At 29.5% G+C, this 20,481-nt stretch overlaps 2 protein-coding genes across 2 annotated transcripts in view; one reads left to right on the forward strand and one right to left on the reverse strand.

Annotated features, from left to right (window-relative positions):
• Positions 1–2,765: 2,765 nt before the first annotated feature.
• LOC129319824 (50S ribosomal protein L28, chloroplastic-like) lies at positions 2,766–6,237 on the reverse strand. The gene is made up of 2 exons (XM_054964901.1): positions 5,951–6,237; positions 2,766–3,242 (listed from the first exon to the last, which is right to left on the reverse strand). The coding sequence occupies exons 1-2, from the start codon at positions 6,168–6,170 to the stop codon at positions 3,010–3,012; spliced, it is 453 nt and encodes a 150-aa protein (XP_054820876.1). The 5' UTR covers positions 6,171–6,237; the 3' UTR covers positions 2,766–3,009.
• Positions 6,238–15,066: 8,829 nt separating this feature from the next.
• LOC129319437 (actin-related protein 2/3 complex subunit 2B) overlaps positions 15,067–20,481 on the forward strand; it is a 26,939-nt gene continuing 21,524 nt past the window's right edge. The window contains 4 exon segments of the mRNA XM_054964501.1: positions 15,067–15,125; positions 16,805–16,842; positions 16,845–16,870; positions 18,709–18,913. Coding sequence (XP_054820476.1) covers positions 15,067–15,125; positions 16,805–16,842; positions 16,845–16,870; positions 18,709–18,913 — 328 coding nt within the window.

Here is a 20,481-nt window from a genome sequence, read left to right on the forward strand (position 1 = left end):
TAAAAATTTTAAATTAACCTACCAACCTTTAATTTTATTTTTTAAACCCCCTAATATTAATTATGTTATTTTTTCATGAGGGTTAAATTATTATTCAACTAAAAAATGTTATTAAATAAAAATATTATATTGTATAATTATTTATAATAAATTTTTTATATTTTTTAGATAGTTGAGGCATTAATAACAAAAAAATATTATTATCATTGTATAAAATTTTACATATTTATGTTTATATTATTTTTATCAAAATTTTTTTAATTTTATTTTTTTAAAAGATAAATTTTTATTTATATTTTATTGTTAGATTAATGTAATGCACATGACTAAAATATTTAAAATTTTAAATATTATCATGTTAGATTAACTATCTTTTAACACTAGAAAACTATCCACCATTAATAACAAAAAAAAAAGATAAAATTAACACAAAAGTAAATATTTAAAATTTTATATGGTGATAATAACATTTGTTTTGGCTATTATCAATACCTCAACTATCTAAAAAATATAAGAAATTTATTAGCCATAGTTCTACAATATAATATCTTGTTTAATAACATTTTTTAGTTTAATGAAATTTTAACCCTCATAAAAAAATAACATAATTAACAATAGAGGGTTTTGAAAAATAAAATTAAAGGTTAGAGGGTTAATTTTAAACTTTTAAAGGTGAGAGGTATTATATGCAATTGTCTTAATTCAAAGGAGTTTTATGTATTTTAGCCTATTTTATATTGATACATATAATCTTATCTTAAATCTTCCATTAATATAAAGCAATGCAATGAGGGCTGGGAATTTTAGCGTCTAAGTTAACATTAATTGATGCAATGCAAGGGCAACAAAGACATACAATGAAAGCAATAGACTTTTCCTATTTTTGGCCAAAATGAAACCAATGAAATTTTGAATCATGAGATGTAAAAAGATGGGAATTGGCTTCGTGCTCATCCTAAGACGAGCAACATGGTGGTCCGCACCAAAACACTGCCTTTTGGCAGTTTTTTTTTTTTTTTTTTTGCTTTTTTAAACTACAAATTTATTATAATAATAAATAAAAATTATAAAATTATTATTTTAATATTTAATAAAAAAATAAATATTAAGATGTTAAAATTAAATATGAACAGATTAACTCATTAAAATATGACTTGAACAATTTATATATAAATTTTAATCTGAACAATTCAGAACTATATTGAAAATATTAAAATTGTAAATAAAAATATTTTTTTTATTTTATTAATTTTGCACAGTTGTTTATCTACGAGAGATAATATCATTCAAAGCATAGTCAAATATTAAATATAAGTACTTCTCTTAATAGGAATTCAAATATTGATTTATTACAATGTAAGAAACTAGTTCATTTTGCTAAATTTAACTCCTATTTTAAATTGTTCAAATCATTTTTTATTTTTTTTAGTACAGTTCTCAATGCTCAGATCAAAATTTTTATTCAAACTATTCAAGTTCAATTTTAACATCTTAATATTTATTAGTTTATTAAATATTAAAATAATATTTTTATAATAATTATTTATTATTATAATAAATTTGTGGTTTAAAAAAAAGTAAAAGAAAAAAAAACACTGCCAAACAACAGTGTTTTAGTGCTTAGCAAATGAGCACTAAACCGAGTCCAAAAAGATGAGTGATGTACAGGAATTAGGGGTGCTCACCCTTGTCCCATGTCCTGTCCCAAAAAAAAAATCGAGACTGAATTTTGATCCCATATCTTATCCCGATCTGAAAGTCCCCTCATCTCGTTAGGAATTAAGATGGAATTGGAACAAGACGTATAAATCACTGTGGGAGAAATGTCTGAATAATAACCTTTATTAAAATTTTAAATTACATAATTTATTAAATTTAAAATCAAAATAATACGAATACATAAATCACAATAATTTAAAGTCAATTATTGAATTACATCAATTATAACTACAAGTATATAACATATTATGATAACAATTATAAGTGATCTCAAGGTTATAAGAGCGACACCAACAAAAAAGCCAGGCACAATATCAAGTTATTGTCCTTCTTCTTTTGTTAAGATATAAATATAAAGCAAGAAATACAATATAAACAAAAAATTATTAAATATAAGAATATATTGTATTAATATAATTAATATATTATATAGAAAAATATTACCTTATACTACTCACTCCATAAGTCTATATCATTAAAATTATCAATATAAAAATCTTTTAGTTTTAAATAAAAATTACACGTATTGAAATTATAATTAATATGATTAATATAAATATAAATTATATTAATATAATTAATACATTTAATGTATATTTATAAAATAAAATATATATATATATATATATAATATGCAAGATGGGACGAGACATCTCAAGGGCAATCTTATGTCTCATCCTGTCCCGAACCCCTTTTCCATCCCATCTCGCAAAATTCCATCTCAATTATTTTTGAGTCAGAATGAAACTCATCCCGATATGACTAGGAAAAAATAAGGCCAATCAAGACAAGTATAAATTTAACACCCATAGCAAGAACAACGGGGAATAAGGAAAGAGAGGTGAGAAAAATGCAAAATGCATAAAGGGGAGTTTGGTTGGAGGGGAAGGGAGTGAAGGGATTTTGCCCACTCCTCTCTTGTTCGGCTTAAAAAATTGAAGGGGAGGGAAAATTTGCCTCCCCTCTCCTCTCCTCCCCTCAAAATTAGGGGGATTGGAAAGGGAGAGGTAAATTTTGTCATATCCTAACCAATATGTCCTTCATGATAAGTTCAAAAGATGCAGATATATTTCTCTAGTATCTCAACACTAATAAAACAAGAGTAAAATTGTCCACATATAATTATTTTTCTTTCCCTCCCCTTCTGAACCAAATAAAGTAATATCAAAACTATCCCCTCCTCCCGAACCAAACACACTTTAAGAAAAGAAAAACCTACGGAGAATTGAGTATGAAGTGTACATATTCCCACTTCTTCACTACTTCTACATTAATGATTGAATACAGCACTTACACCTTACAGAGGTCAATTCCAGCTTTCTTCGCAACAGCATCAAGTCCATTCTTCTCTATGGTCTTCAATGCCTTAGTCGACAAGCGAAGCTTTACATATCGCTTCCCAGCTTCCCACCAAACTTTCTTGTACTGCAGATTCACAAACTGCAGCTTCTTTGTTTTATGATTTGAGAAAGAAACTTTGTTGGCCTTGTTTGCTTTCTTTCCAGTGAAGGGGCACACTCTACCTGAAAATGATGAAACCAGATCAACAGAAGAATCAATTGCCTATCAGTCAATAAACACACTGACTATCAGCTTGATCATGATAAGTTTTCAGAACAGTTTTTTGTTCTGAAAAATTAAAAAAATAATTAAAAAAAAACTTGTTTGAAAATGTGTTTTTGATTATCTATTCTAAAAAACCAACAAGTAAAAAGTTGTTCCGAAGAACTAAAAAACCTGAACATTTGTTAAATGTTTTGTTGCTTTTGTTCTGCAACACTAGAGAAAAGAAAAAAAAATATCATGCTTTCATTAATGACAACTATGTTAATAAATTAAATTATTCTTTCACCATTTATTTCACCAATTTAGATATGTTTCAAAATAATGATTCAAACAGATTTTGTTGTTTCCAAAACTTGTTCTCAAAAACTATTCTACAGGATTGTTTTCATAACATAAAAACAGAAAACAGAACTAAACAAGCCATAAATACCTTGGACTAACGACTACCTAGCAAGACATCAAGGAAATAAAACCATAAAAAGCATTGTCTATCTTCTCTCATTCATTAAAGAAAGGGTTTGATCCACAATTAGTTTATCTCCTTGTGGTTTGAAGTATGTAATTTAAGAAGTTTCTTTCACTTGTATCTGACTATTCTGTGTTTCTAGACAAGATCAAGCGATCAATTTCAACTTTGAAAATTCTGCTAGGGTCCAACAACAGTCTTAAAACAGTATGGAATAGCATGAGATATAAAACATACTTCCAATCCATTTATTATAAATTTTCACATTGTTTATTTGTTCGAAATAATAAAAAAATGCACAAGGAGAGGAGAGTAGATTTAAGGCCAAACCATAGGAAATAAACAAACAAAAATGTCACGATGAGACTTTAAACTGAAGGGGAAGTTGGAAATAAATACCTCCAACATATGACTACTAAGCAGGGCATCAAGGAAATAAAACCGTAAAGCTACTGTTTATCAATGAATTAAAGAAAGGGTTTGATCCACTACTAGTTTATCTTCTTGTGGTTTAATGTAATTAATTTAAAAGTTTATTACACTTATACGTGGCTATTTTGTGTTTCTAAGTTATAGACAAGATTAAATGAACAATTTCAACTATGAAATGTCAGCATGATTTCATCTACTCTGATTAGGCCAAACCACAGGAGGATGGAGCAGATGTCAGTGTTAGTTTTTCTGTCCAATTGCAACAGAAAATATAATTAAACTGCTAGCTATATACAAGCAAAGATGGTCACCTCCAAGCAGCCGTTTCCCCTTACATATGTAGTTGGACATTCCTAACCTTTAGATAATTATTGGGTTAAGAGTCATTTTTTCCCTCAAACTTTTCACATCGGGTCTGCAGGTGTCCTGAACTTGATTTTGGGTCATTTTCCCTCTAAACGTTAAAAAACCCATCCATCAAGTCAAGCAAGCTAACTCAACTTTTATCCATATGTTTGTGGTCATTTCAATAGCATTTGTAAATGTGAGCAAAAGGAAAGGTCTGAAACTGGTTTCACGAAAAGCCTACTATTAGATCCCAACTTCCAAACCTACAAGAATAAGAAAACCACTAATTCCCCAGAAATTATAAAAACCCAGCAAACGATAAACGTGCTGTGTTTGAAAACTAAGAAGCAGAAGGGGAAAACAAAAACAAGAGTTACATGTAAGAAATGAACAACATACATGTACATACAGTGATCAATGCAGCTCATTAACTTACACGCATACAAAACAGAATTCACACTAATGCTAACTATCTCTAACAATATGCTTTGCTATGGATGGACACATTAGCTGATAATATGCCACTCAATGTGGGGAAAATTATTAATAATACCTACATGCAAAGCCATTTAAATCAGGAAAAGGGGGACAAGGGGAGGGAAAGGCAACTCAAGAATTCTCCATATCTAAGCACTAGATATTAGGATTTAAAAGAAATGACAGCTGGAAACGGAACAGAATGAACAATTTCAAAATATAAAGCAAGAATTTGAAATTTTATAAGATACAACTATTTACTCTAGCAGGTTGTTTGGTATGGATGATAGAATAGAAAACAGAACAAAATTATATATATATATATATATAGTTTTTTAGAAGATAATTGTCATTGAGGGGCGGGGGGTCAAGGATCCTTCTCCAATTATCCCATCGTAAGGGCTAAGTACTCCTTTCTAAAACTCAAGCAAGAGCTGAAAAGAATCTCAGTAGAACTAACTGGGTATTCAATAAAATCATGTAAACAAAGGAAGACAAGAAGGGAATAATCAAAGCCGAAGAGTACTACTTTGATGCAGTTTGAAAAACTACACAACAGTCACTTTTGGTTCTGACTAAAAATATCATATTGAACAAAAAAGGTTAATATATGCTCAGTAAAACTGACTCTACGGTCTACCATTGTTCAATTCTTCAGCTCCTTCTTCTTCTAGTCTTCCTTTTATAGCATTTATTGGAGTTGGAATAGAAGGTCAGAATCTTAGCATTAAAACATGATTTGGAAGCAGAAGAAGGTTAAAAAACAGTAAAGAAATATAAAAATCTAAGGGATTTCTTTGAATAGCACGAACAATTCAAGATAGAAAACCGTCCCAGCAAGTTTAGAGCTGCAATATATAACTAAACTGCCAAAAAAAAAACAGAAAATTTGTGAAAATGAAGTACATAAACTGAATAAGAGCAAAAGGGATCAGAAATTACGGGCAACAGGTAGAAAAACAGGAGAAGATGGAGCAGCAACCAAAGGTCTGGCCAATTTAGGAGAAGAATCGTACGAGATTTTGACGCCACTCAACTGGGAATAGACGAACCCTAGATCAGAGACAACATGGATCCTTGATGAGCTCGAACTCACTGGTTTGGGAAAGACTCGGCCGAACTTATTCCCAGATAATGATAATGAAGTCGCCGATGCTGCCATTACTTCTGTTTTTCAACGTTATCTCTTCTCTGTTCGAACTTGTTTCGGGAAAGTGAACGATGAGACGTCGAGATTGCCTCATCCTAAGGCGGGAACATAAAGAGCAGATCATGACCGTTCGTTTCATCTGATAAGATCCATTATAAATCAATAGGTTAAGGTAAAAACATACCAAAAACTTAAAAAAAAAATATATATATATATAAATAATAAAATCTTCTTAAAATGTATAAATAATAAATTAATTTTTTAAAATATTATAATTTCATTAAAGTTTTTAGGTCGTCATTAATAAATCTATATAAATAATTAAATTATTTTTATTAAAAATAAAACTATTTACATGTTTTTATTTAAATAATTATAAATTTTTTCTTATATTTATAATAATTTAATAGTAATTTAAAAATTTAACATATAAAGTTATCATTTATTATTACATTATTGCGAATATAAGAAAAAAATTATAATTATATAAATAAAATTTATAAATCATTTTATTTTTAATAAAAATAATTCAATCATTTATATAAATTTATTAATGATATGAAAGTCCTTAAAAATTTTAATAAAAATATGACATACTAAAGTATTAAATTATTATTTATATAATTTAAAAAAATTTTATTATTATTATTATTATTTTTCCATCAACAACCCATATCATTAAGTCAAAAATTATACATTGATTACCTATTAACCATTCAAATGGTGTCAACATTCTCTGTTTACATTTACTGTTAAAAAGAAAAAAGAAAAACAAACGTTTGACCATTCCTTTTTCATTGGCATGCAACCATCGTTACACCTGTCATTCACATTTGCATTGCCCTCCACCACCATACACACGCCTGATATTTCCCTCGTCTGCTGCCAAATACAAAGGGGCCCTACCCTTGTAGTCTATGGAATCCGACGGCCACGACATATTCCTCTTGAACAACCTTAGGGTGTCATCCGTCCAATCAAAAGCAACCGCCACGGGCAACTCGTCCTAGCCCTCCGAAGCCCATCTTAGTCTAACTAAAGTAGAATCAGTAATTAAAGTTGGTTGAATTTAATTTAAACCAGACTTATTTAAATTAAGTTTAAAATATCATGTCCTTTTAAAAAAACTCATATAGTTAAGACCGATCTTAATTTTTTTTAGTCAGGTTCAAGTTAGCCTGTCGGACTTAACCAAAATTACCAATTCTATATGCATATATGTTTCATTTAGTTAGTTGAAATTGAAGCTGGAGAAGTGGAAGTAGAAGTGAAATTAAAAAAATACAGTGTTTGGTACATTAGAACTCAATTCTTTGTGGAACTTACTTTTATCAAAATTGATGGAATTCACTTCCATGCTATACCCCAAGGAATTAGCTTGAGTTCTCTAGAAGTGAGATTTTTTGACCCTTATACCCTTAAATATTTTATCAATTGACAAATTTTGCCCTTTAAGGATATTGACTCCTCTTCTTCCCTATCGCCTCCCTTGCTGTCATGACCCCTTACCTCTCCACCGCCGCATCCTCCTCCACCTTCTTCGATCTTAGCTTCCTCCCCCGCATTCATCATTGAATAGAACATTGTTCGCCCAATCAATCAGAAGCCCTCAATCTCAAGAAAGAAAAGCTCAACCACTTTCCATTTTATCAGAACAACATCATCAGCGACCTTAATCCCACATCCATCCCTGTCATTCCTCTGTCGATAATTTACTTTTTGGAAATTTCATCCTCAACAGCTCCTTCCTTGTTCTCTGTGTTATTGATTGCATTTGAATCAAGATTTTGATTATCTATAATTGTATTTATTATTTTTATTTTCAATTTTGATTATTTCTGTCTAGATTATTGTTTTTGATTTGGGGCTTTGATTCTTGATTGATTGTTCTTATTGTCATGCCCACTGGTTCATTGTTGATTCAAATGTAAATGCCTACTCATTCCTAGTTTTAGTTCATCTTGAAATGAACCGCTGTTGGTTTATGTTGACGTTGTAGAGTGGAAGCTTGGGCTAGAAGGGAAGAATTGTGACATCCTAAATTTTAATCCCCTGATTAACTAAACTTAGTTAGGATAATTAAGCAAGTTGAGGCAGTGTGTGGTTAGGGAGGTCAAATGACCATATTGTTTGTGTTTCAACCTAAAGTGTGGGTCCGGTATCAAGTCATGCCACCTGGAGATCGAAAAGAGAAGAAAATGGAGATATAGTGTTGCTGTGCCACACATTGTGATGTAAATCACATTCACCGCGGCACACAAACACTGTAGATAGGAGAAGGAGACATCTTTGTGCCATGCATCGTAGTGCATTTAGCATCCGCAGTGATGCATAGTTCATTTTTTGCAAAAATAAGTCACCAGATTGAGATAGAAAATAGAGAGAAAGAAGGAGAGAACAAGAACCAGCGACCAAGCTCTGCTAGATTCATATTGGGATGTTTTAGAAGCTATAAACACACAAGGTAAGCATCATGCCTCTTAATCTCTCATTTTCTTCCACATTATGAGGTTTATGGTTAGGTATAATAGAGGAAGATGATTTCTAGTCCATATAGGTTATGGGTCCAAATTCATTAACTCAAAATGGAGTTAATGAGAGTAGATTGAAGTATCTAAACCTAGATATAATAAATTTCAATATCTTTGGCTGTTAGGCTTCATAAATATCCGAATATTGCATTAATATGGGTTGTTAGAAGAGTGTGATGCCATTAATAGAAGTTTAATGGCTCATTAATGTCATTGGGGACTAAAGACAGTTAATAAACCTAATGTGTAAGTCTAAAATTATATATAGTGGGCATTAGGTAATATAGAAAGGGAAGAATAGAGTTGAAATGTGTGAGTTTGACAATGTTAAATGAAAGTTAACTTGGTAAATTGTATATTGAGCTTTTAGACACCTATTTGGCTTGGAAATTCAAGCTTGGAGGCTATAAATAGTAAGGGATAAACCTTTGACCTCTCAAAAGTTTGAAGTAACAGGGGTAATCTTACTTTGGGTAGTTTTATGTTAATTGTGATGTGAATTATGTGTTTATCATGTGAATTATGACTTGTGAAATTGGGTAACATGCATTGAAATTTGGTGTCCATGTAAATTGTGTGATGTGTATTAAACATGTAGAAGTGATTGTGAAATGAGTTTTGAAGTGGTAAATGTGATGTTCAAAAGGAGTTTCTCTTTACAAGATGTTGATTTTGATAAAGATGAGTAATTGAAATTGAAAATGATGTGTTTATGTGATATAAGGGAAAATGAAACTTGACGCTCATTTGGATAGCACATGGTCATGAGCCCAAAGTGATTATTATGATAATAATTAAATGAAAATGTGAAAATGAGTGAAAATCATTTATGACATGATCAATAGGCGGGTGTTCGCCTAAGGATTGGGCGTAAAGGAAAAATTCATATAGTATTTACGCTGTTCTTCGATGCATGAAGGTATAGCCTTGTCCCACAGTTTGTCGAGGGACTGTCCCATAGTTAATCGAGGGACTAGAACTTAGTTATCTTTATTAGTTCAACGAGGAGAATAGCTTAGGGTATATGAAACCCTAGAGATTCAAGAGTGGTCGAGAATGAGTCATGTGATCTTTGGTTGAGTCATACCTCACGATTAGTGAGCTTAGGTAGTCCAATCATACGAATGAAGCCCTATTTAGTGTTATAGCCCACGGTTTTAGTTGGAGAAAATAAGGAGGGTATAAAGTTGGTTAATCATTACTTATGTAAATATATAACATGTCACACGTGTTGAGTTGTGACAAGTCATGTGATCTATCAGGTCATGATCATATGTCTAAGTGTCTTGTGATTATGTACCCAGCATGTGTGAGATGAAAATGTGCTAACTGAATTAGTAAGATATGATATGTGTTAAAGCATGTTTTAAGTACTTGGTTTTATATACATGTATTTGATTTACAATTGATATATAATTGCATAGGGTAGGTTTTACTGTAATTACTGAGTGGCTAAACTCACCCCTCGCCTTTAACATTTTTCAAGTTTTAGCTTTGATGCTAAGAGGGACAAAGCTATAGAGGCCTAGGAATCTATCTATTCCTTTTGTATGCCTCTTGTATCTATTTATTTTATATAATAGAATATGATTGCTAACTCTAGGTTGCATATCGTTGCACTTGCACTACTTTATGGTTGCAAATATCTGAGTTGTATTTTAAGCCTTGAGTATTTATGTATAATGATATATATATATATATATATATGTATGTATGTATGTATGTATGTATGTATGTTGATAAGGCCAAAATACTAGTAGTGCAAGTATAGAAATTATGTTTTGAACATGTTTGGATTAGTTTTGATGCAATGTAATGAAAATTACCTCCCCTGATGTTTTCAAAAAATTGGGATTGATGAGTGATTTTGTATTATATTAATATTTAAGTGTATGTGTCATGTTGTATTGATGGTTCTAGGTCTAATAGATATGGTCTATGTGTTAGGAATAACTTTTGACACTTGATATAAGTTTTAGACACCCTTTTTGTGTGAAAGTTGTAAAAAGCGGTAAAAAATGTGTTTAGGTGTCCAACTTATTGGTGTGACTTGTTTTGAAAGTAAAACCTATGTCATTAGCTAGTTTATGGAAAGAGCTTTCCGTAAACACCTATATCATGTCATTTGGACGTCGGATAAAGAATTAGGATGCATTGAAAGTTTTTTAATTTTGCTGTCAGAATCTACTATCATTTGCGTGCAACACATCATGGCACAGCATGCATAAGCCACAGCACATTGCCATGTCTTATAGCAAATGAGTTGTTCTTCACATGTTTTCACTCTTTTTCACTCCTCTGAGGTATCCCATGTTTCGATAACTTATTTTTTACTCTAATATAAGAGTTTATGATTGATTTAAACTCATTTTGATTAAGAAAACTTGAAATTCCTTGGTTTTGAATTAAAACTTGGTAATCTCCTTTATGGGTTAATCATTTGATTACCATAAGTTTGTTTGATTAATTATGCTTAGTAAAGTGAGATATTACAAGAATTGTCAAAGAAATATTGCCTTCAAATTTTAGGCTTGATGGTAGCTCATTTCCAAAAGTAGGAACAGAGGAGAAAATACTTTGTTGAATGCTTTACTGGTGATTTTATTTTTGACTCTTTGTTGTTTGATGGTGAATGCTTTCACGGTGGCTCTTTCAATCTTTGCATGGGATGGATAGATTAATAGAACACATTTGTTACCTACTTTTTATTTGTCAATTAGGATCCTTTTATTAATAATTTATTACCTTCAAGTGCACACATTGCATTAGATTTGGAATTTTGCTTAAGCTTCTAGGTTTAGTGCATTAAGGGCATTTTGGTCCAAAAAATGAAATTTTGAGAAAATGTACAAGAAAAATTGAAAAATTTTATTTTATGTCTAGTTGATGAGTGATAAAATTAAATTTTTAAAATTCATTTTAATTTGAAAGTAACTAAATAAAAAGTCAACACTTTCTTAAGTGTCTTAGTTTGACCTAGTTTTCAATTCGCTTTTGTGTGAAAATTTTTATATAATTTTGTATAATCTAAAACTTGGTTATTTTAATTAATTCTCCCTTCTAATTATAAATTTAATTCTGGACATTAACTATATTTTATTATATCACATGCTATATAATTGAATTATGTGATTTATGTGACATAGGTGGCATATGACTTATGCATCAATTGGGCAGTTGAGGTCAACGCTCCTTGAGGTCAATGGTTGATGGTTTTCACATGAATTATGATTATTTTGAGGGATTAAATCAGCTTAAATGATGTGGATGATACATGAGAAATTAGGCACACGTTGAAATCATCTACAAATCAATAGGAGGGTGCATTCTTACAAGTGTGACAAGACTCTCATTTTCTTTTTATTTTCTTTTTTCATTTTTTAATTGAGTTTTCAGCTAATGGGAAACACTTAGGAGCACGTCCATTCAACCCCAATTCAAATCCAACACTCATCTCATTCATCTCCTTTATTTTCTCTCTCTTGTTCATAGCGTTCTTCATCTTCTCTCTTTTGTTCTTTATTTTTTAGCATCCTAACCTCCATTTTCAGCCATTAAACCTCCACAAAACTCACACCATTCTTCTCCTCTCTTCATTTTCATTCCATCCCTTCCTATTTCACAAGGTTTTAAGCTCATTTTCTTCACCCCAAGTCCCATAAATTTCGGTAAACAAGCTTCCAACTTAGGGTTCTTGAAGATAATGAAGATTGGCTAAGTTTCTTGGTGGAATCCTATAGAGATGAAGATGGAGCATGAGTCTTAAGCTTCAAATTGGCTAAGTTCTTTTGTTTCCTATCCTCTTCTCTTTTTACTAGATGGTTATATTCCTTAATATAGGGTTTAATCATCTTAGCTTGTAAATTTTAATTTGAATTTGATGTTGATGTAAAGAGAGAGAATTGTTTCATTTAATTTCTTCCTTGGACAGCCATGACTGAATTTTGTCACTCTTTGTTTGGCACATAATTTTGTGTTTTTCAATTAATGAATTACTTATGTTAATATTGCATAATCTTGTGGTGTTAATGCTTGTATTGTTGAGTAGCTTAACATAATCTTATGGTTGCTCACATTATTGTTTTGACCATGGCTATTGAGAGGAGATTTTGAGTGAATCACTTGGCTAATTTCTTCACCAATTGGTTAATTAAAATAGGAACTTTAATCTAAGACCTAGGAAAATTAGCTAATTAGGTTAATTGGCTTAAGATAATTTTCTTAAGTCTAGTTAAGAGGAAAGGGAAGCTAAACTTAGACTAATCATGAGAAGATAATGAGTCTAAAATTAACTCATCTCAAGGGTTTCATTATTGTAAAAAGGGAAGTTCATTTCACTCACTTTCACTAGCATTTTAATTACTCGCACATTAGGTAATTAGTTTAGATAATTAGCTAGATAACTAAATTTCTATAACTTTAGGTGATTTATTTCACTAGATAACTTTTAATTAGACTTAAAACCAATCCTTGAGAGATGACCCAGGGGTGGCCCTATATTGCATTAAGGTTATCTTTAGTTTAATTTTGAGGATAAGTGACTAATTTTTATCATTGATGTTGAATGCTTTTTCAATTTTTTGGTTGGTTTTTGTTGTCCTTCCATTTTTGTGTTTGATGGTGGTTTAAGATTGTTGTAAAGGTATCTGATGGTGGAAGATATTTTGTTCTTGGAGGGCATTTTGGCATTTTTGTATTATAAATACATATTTTAATTGAAAAGTATACCCCATTTTCATGTGCATACCAAATATATTTAAGATCCTCTTCCTATCTCACTCTCTCTTCCACTTCCACTTCCTTTTTCACTTCCATTGCCATTAAAAAGTCTTCCATACTACCAAATGAGGCAATAGAGTTAAAAATTTCAACAGTTAGGCTTATTTAGATTGGATTCAATTATGGCCAAACTTATTCAAATTGAACTTAAAGTATTCTATTCTCTTAAAAAAGTCTATATAGCTAAACCTGACCTTAAATTTTTTGGGTAGGTTACTCAAATTACTAACTCTAAACTAGAGGATTCATGAGGAATTTTTTGGTGGGGGAGGTTTGGAAATGTATTTATATAAATTTACACGCACAAGCACATGGTAACATGCAAAGGCTACCAAAGTCATATACTACTCAATAGCAAGACAAGAAAGCACGCAACGTTTCATAACACAAAAAAAAGAAATGAAAAAACAAAACAGAGGCAGTAGATGGATATCGAACATAAGAAAAAAATAGCAATATGTAGATTTACATGGAATGTATATAAGCATATCATTTCTTTCTCCAATCACAGAAACACAGCCTAGGATTTAGGAAAAGCTCTAATACCAATGTGAGTAGAGGAGGAAACATAGTGTTTGTAGCACTAGAAGGGTCACTACGCCGAACAAAGTTACAGTAGAACTCAATTCTTAGTGTTTCACAGAAAATATTCACATCGAGAAAAAGAGAGGAGAGAATACTCTCAAAATGAGATGCACACGGTGAGAAAACGGTTCAAGCTACCTTCATATAGCCTTTATGCCTGAAGCACAAATTGGGCAACGCGTGTATACGGTTGTATCAACCGTTCCCACCCTTTTTCAAATAACAAGAGAAATTACACTTAAAAGCTCGGGTATATCACATACAAGGACCCAGATTTTTCTCAATATTCTAATAAGATTCAATTCTATAGTATATTTGGACTAAATCCACCAATGGTGGATAATCTAATATTTAATAAATTCGAATTGTCTAAAATTTAATTTTTAATAAAGAATATTTAATTTTTTATTTTTTCAATTTCAAAAGAATTAGCATTTAAAATAACATTTAACGTATTTAATTTTGAATTATTAAAAAAAGAGTTGTCCTCCTGCACTTCAATTTTAGAATCTCAACTCTGCGCAGTTATGTGGTAGCTATGTTAATTAGTTTAGGCAATTTGTATTGTTATACACGGAATTAATTTCCTTTTTCAAATTAAAAAATTTTTAAACGTAATGTTTAATCAACTTATAATACTACTAAGTTGATTGAGATAATGTGTGTGTGTGTGGTGTGTGAAAACAAAACTATAAAACAAGTTAATTGAGATAATGACTGGGACAGAAGTCATGAAAGAAACAAAGAAACAGACAATGAAAAGGAAAGAAAAACTAAAAGAGTATGTGTTGTTGAAAGTAGGAATTAGTAATGGAGTTACTTGAAAGGTTACCAAACATGATTGCAACATTGAACTTTGGTTTTACTCAAAGTGATGATTGATGAAACACACACACACATATATACACACACCTCCAAAGAGGCTATTTCAGTTCACTTTGGTTCTAATAACACAACACACATTCTCGGATATATATTTCAATCACTTTGAGAAGATAGGATCAGAGAGATCCATGGCGTTCCTAGATCGAGCTTCTCCTGGTCTCAGGGAAATCCTCCTCAAACTCTATCGGTAAGTAACTTTTCGTTTTGTACTTTAATTTGGTCTCAAGGCTCAATTTATTCTATTGTCTTGTTGGATATGTATTTTAAGACCATATATGTTTTTCTTACCCGTCATGCACCAAACAATAACTTAGGTGCTGAGATTTTTGGAAAACCATATGTAACGTACAGAAGCTTTATTTGTTCAAAAATGACCTGATATTTTTCCTTGGATGATTTTCCGTGGCCATGTACTACAAAAAATAAGATCATATACGCTTTGTTTTGTCTAATACATGAATTTCAGAAATACTTTTTCTGAATCACAATATAAATAATTGTTAATTGATTTGTGTTTTTAAAAAATTAATTTATGTTAATTAATTTATCTTGAATTTTTTTAAAATTTTCAATATTTTCAATTGTACCTGTGAGTGGAATAAATACAACATTTGTCATACCTAAATTACCCTCATTAACTATTTGGGTGGAGTATGGTAAAGTAAAGGTATAATTGAATATATATATATATATATAATCTACCAAATATCATAGAAAAAATGATAACAAAATACTTCTAAAATATATAAATAATAATTTGGTCTCTCAAAATTTAATAATTTCCTTGAAGTGCCTAGAGATTTTTCTATCATTAATGAATTTATAAAAATTATCAAATTGCCCTTGTTGAAAATAAATGATTCACAAGTTTTATTTAAATATTCATAACTTTCCTTCCTATATTCACAACAATACAAGAGCAAATAACAACTTCGCATGTTAACTCCTTATTTGCTATTGCATTGTTGTGAATATAAAAAAAAAGTTATAAATATTAAACAAAAACTTATGAATTATTTATTTTCAAGAAGGGTGATTTGGTAATTTATACAAATTCATTGATGACAGAAAAGTCCCTAAGAACTTCAGAAATTATGACAATTCGAGGGACCAAATTATCATTTATACATTTAAAAGAAAGGATATTTTATTATTATTTTCCTAATATTCTATATTTTAGATTAAAGGACAAAGCTTTAGAAAATGTTCTATATTTTGATCCAAAGAGAATGATTAACTTATATTTTTTTAATGAGATTTTATTCATCTTGCAAAAATTTAGACCCTATTAAATATTGAAAAATATTGTGGAAGAAACACAAAATAAAGTTGCTTGGAATGTAACTCAATTAAATATGGGAGAAAGATTAAGAAAAATTGCAAGAAATGTTGCATGAAGTGAAGTCACATTATTTATAGTTTTTTTTTTTTGCCACCAATTTATATTTATAGCTTTATGAGTAACTTGATTTCCTCTGGATTTTATATTTCAATGAAGACATTATTTTTTTTTTGGGCTAGAGATGATATTGGTAAATTAGGTTACTCTAGGTCATACAAAGCATGGGAGACATACTGTTTACATTTTGTGAACAATATTGTTTGATATAAATTTTACATTTTAATTTATTAATGATAATAGTGCTTATCAAAACTTTTTTAATTTTGTCACAATTACAAACTGTGTTCAACGAATTAAATTTCGTCATTGAGTGACATGAAAATTCCATTAATTTTGGGTTAAATATTGATTTTTTTAAAAAGGGACATTTTCTTAACAAAATAATAAAAAAAAAAAAAGACTTCATTGTCAAACAATGATGCCTAGCTATACACACTGAAAATCTTATCTTGAATTCATGACAGTGCTGAGAAGCCCTTGGAGATTGATCATCACATATATGAATTGGATCAGTGGAATACCATATTCAGGTAAGTAAATGAAATTCTTCCAATTTCATTAAATTGTAGAGTATATTAAATATCATATTCAAGAAATTTATTCCCAGATAAGGACGATAAGAACTAGTAATAAGTTCTATTAAAAAAAAACAACTCTAGATTTTCATTTTAATAACAACAAATTCCATGATCCTTATTGCAAATAAGTTTTTGAGTGGTTCTTAGATGTAATTCTCCTAATATAATTCTAAATCATAGTTTTATTTTTCAGAACATGATGCTAAAACCTACAGGAAACTATGAATTACTCTTTAAATTAAGTCAGAATATTAATTTCCCAAAAATTATATGGGACAAAAATACTTGGTGGAGTTGATACATGGATAAATTTGTATATGCAGCTGTAATTATCAAAGAAATTAACAATTTAACAAAAAATAATTTAAAGAATATAATACCCTAATGCTTTGCTTGGCTAGCAAGAGAAAATAAGAATTAGAAAAAATGAGAGTAGAAAAATGAAGAAAAAAAAAAGTGAAAGGATGCAATTTTTTTACATGCTTGGCTGAGTAAGAGAAAAACAAGGAAGGGAGAAAAGTTGTTAATTTTATATAGATAATAATAACTTTATTATTTATAAAAATATTTATATATAATAAAGTTTAATATTTTACATATTATATATATATATATGCAATAATTTCTATCATGTTTATTGTTTGAATAAAAACTTAATTACTAATTATTTTATCTTGACCAAAAATTATTTTATCCAATTTCAATTTTATTTATTAAATTATTAAATATATAATAATATTAAAATTTTGAAACTACAGCTAAATATAAGGAATTTAACTGAAAATTTAGAATTAGCACTTATCTAATTAATCTAAAAATTAAATATACTGCTTGCTTAATAAAAGTTTATAATCAAATTATAGCTATACTATAAATATAAAATTTTAAAAATTGGTGGGTAAATTTAAAAATAAAATTTTTTACTTGAAATCTCTCCATATTTAAAAGAAAAGTTAAAAATAAAAACATGTGAGTCTTACATGTTGTTTTTCTTTTTTAAATATCCCTTTTCAAAATAATATCATAATCAACTATTTTTTGCCTCTCTTTTTTTCTTTTCTTTTCTTTAACTTTTTTCTTTCTTTTTTCTTTCCCTTTTTTTGGTTTTGCTTGTCCGTGGGGCCAAATTCAAAAAATGTGCCTCTGTTCTTACTTGGGATTAGCAGCTTGATTTAAGTAGATTATATTGAAATTCAAATTTTTGGGTCTTATGGTGATATTTTGATTTTTTTTTCTTTTCTTAACATTAAAGGAGAATGGTAGTTAAGTCTCAAAAAAAAAATAACAATTATATATTCCCAATAAAATTTTCGAAAAATATAGTTGCAAATATTGATGTAAATAATCTTTGGTTTATTTTATTTTTAAGGAAAAATTTAAGATTTTTAATTTTAAGGGATTAAAAAATTTAATCAATCAAACTATAAAGAACTCAACTAAAACAAAATAAAAAATGAAAAAATTAATTTAAAATTGACGAAAAATAAAATTCCCTTGTCAGGTGACCAAATTTGCAAGTCTGAAAGTTAAAAAAAAAAAAATCAGCTCAAATTTTAAGTTGACATTTCATCTAAGGGCATTTTAATCATGGTATTATTTTGAAATTATAAAAAAAGAACCATGGTCATAAAAAATTTAATTTCATAAATTTGTGGTTCTGATTGATTATTTGCAATATTATTTGGAAGTCTTCATTGCGATTTTTCCAGTAAACAATTCCACTCCCTGAGGCGGTTTTTTTTTTTTTTTGGATAATTATGATTTGTGGGATGATACGGTTTTATTTTCAGTCTCATGCCTCAAGTCCTCAAGTAGCATTATTGTCAATATCTGTGCCGCCACTTTGCCAAGGACCGCAATCAGATCAACTGTCAAGTTACACCATCCAAAAGGTAAAGGGGCTTTGCCCGGAGGCTTTGGAGGTTGTTGATCCTCCTAAGGCAGGATACCAGCTTAGTCTCAACCTTAGCCTCAATCTCATTCCCCCGGCAATAGGTTTGACTTCTTTCAATTCAGTTTCAATTTCAATGCTAAGCTTTAGTACTTATTTGAATTTTAACTGAATATAATAGATTATAAAAATAATTAATTAAATGATAAATTTTAATTATAATTAATTATGTTATAACGCAATTTGTTTGGATACTTATTCTAGTAATTTTTTAACGATCTAAAATTTAAATTTACTAAAAAAAAAAAGAAGAGAAGAGAGTTTTATTTTATTTTTATTAAAATTTTGTGCCTTTTTATTATTTTTTTTTCTTAGACCTTTGTATGTAATTTTTTCATATAACTTTGTAAAAAAAAAAAAATGCAGAAAGCTGAGAAGCTGAATCATGCAGTTTGTGGGTGGGAAAAAGTTGGTGTCTGGGTAAAATTTTGTTTTTAATCCATTTTTTTTGCCCCTAAATTCGATTAATCCCTCAATTCAAACAGGCACTTATATGTCCACATGAACTAATTGTTATCCTGTACGGTTTTTGTGGCCGTTATTTTACAAACCGGACCAGAGTCATCAATAGCTTCATTTGAAAAAAAAAAACTGTTTTCTTGTTGATTTGGTTGGATAAGATTGAATCACTATTGAATTGCAAACTGGAAACCAAATTATTTTCAAAAAAACCAGATAATTATAAGCATATATAAAAAAGCTTAATTTTTTTTTTTCAAAAAGCAGAAAAAAATTTAAGAAGTGGATCTCCTACTAAAACTAACTTTATTTTTGAACCATTTACATGTCAATAATATGATTTAGGACTATTTTTTTAAAGATGTTGGAAGCAATATAAAATTTTATATTTACATTTAATATTATTTTATTTAATTACCACATCACTAGTTTAAGTTAGACCATAAAAACGAAGACCAGCCAACTCACCTTTTCGTTTAACATAGATTAGTTTCTAAAACATTGTTGTGACCTTGTATTCAAAAAAAGTTTTGATACCAATAATTTTTTTATTTTTAAAACTGATAATTTTTTTAATAAATTACATAGACCATCCTTAAAATAAATTTGTCTTGGCTAAAATATGTTTTTTTTTCCTCCAAACCCAATTATTTAGGCTAAAAATGATAATTTAGCCCTAAACTTGCATGAGTCTTCTAGAAAAAAGATAGTTGCTTGCTATGAAATAAACTAAACAAACTTTAAAAATGGCAAAGAATGGGGGAAGTTATTGAAAAACTGCAGCTAATGGTTTAAAAAAGTGAAGCATAGTCTCATGAAAAAAAACCACCAATCATGCCTATAAAAGAAAGTCACCCACACACATACAAATCTTTAAAGACATTTTACAACTCCTCAAGCTATTGTCTTGTGCAAAACTCAAAACTTTGACCTTGTGCCATTCTTTACTTTGCCCACGTGACTTCCTCATCTTCTAGTAAATTCAACATAGTACCCTTAGTGCGCCACACATTTAGTAGAGAGCAGTGAAGTTTCCTAAAAACTAATAGAGTGCCAACTCCTACTAGAACAACAATAATAGTGTGCCATTGCATTCCCTTTCAGTTTTCCATTTTTTATTTGCTATAATTTCTCTTTTCTCATTGTCAATATC

This window comes from Prosopis cineraria, unplaced genomic scaffold (assembly GCF_029017545.1).
Source record: "Prosopis cineraria cultivar Desert tree isolate PC_DT_omini unplaced genomic scaffold, ASM2901754v1 PC9, whole genome shotgun sequence".
Taxonomy (NCBI): domain Eukaryota; kingdom Viridiplantae; phylum Streptophyta; class Magnoliopsida; order Fabales; family Fabaceae; genus Prosopis; species Prosopis cineraria.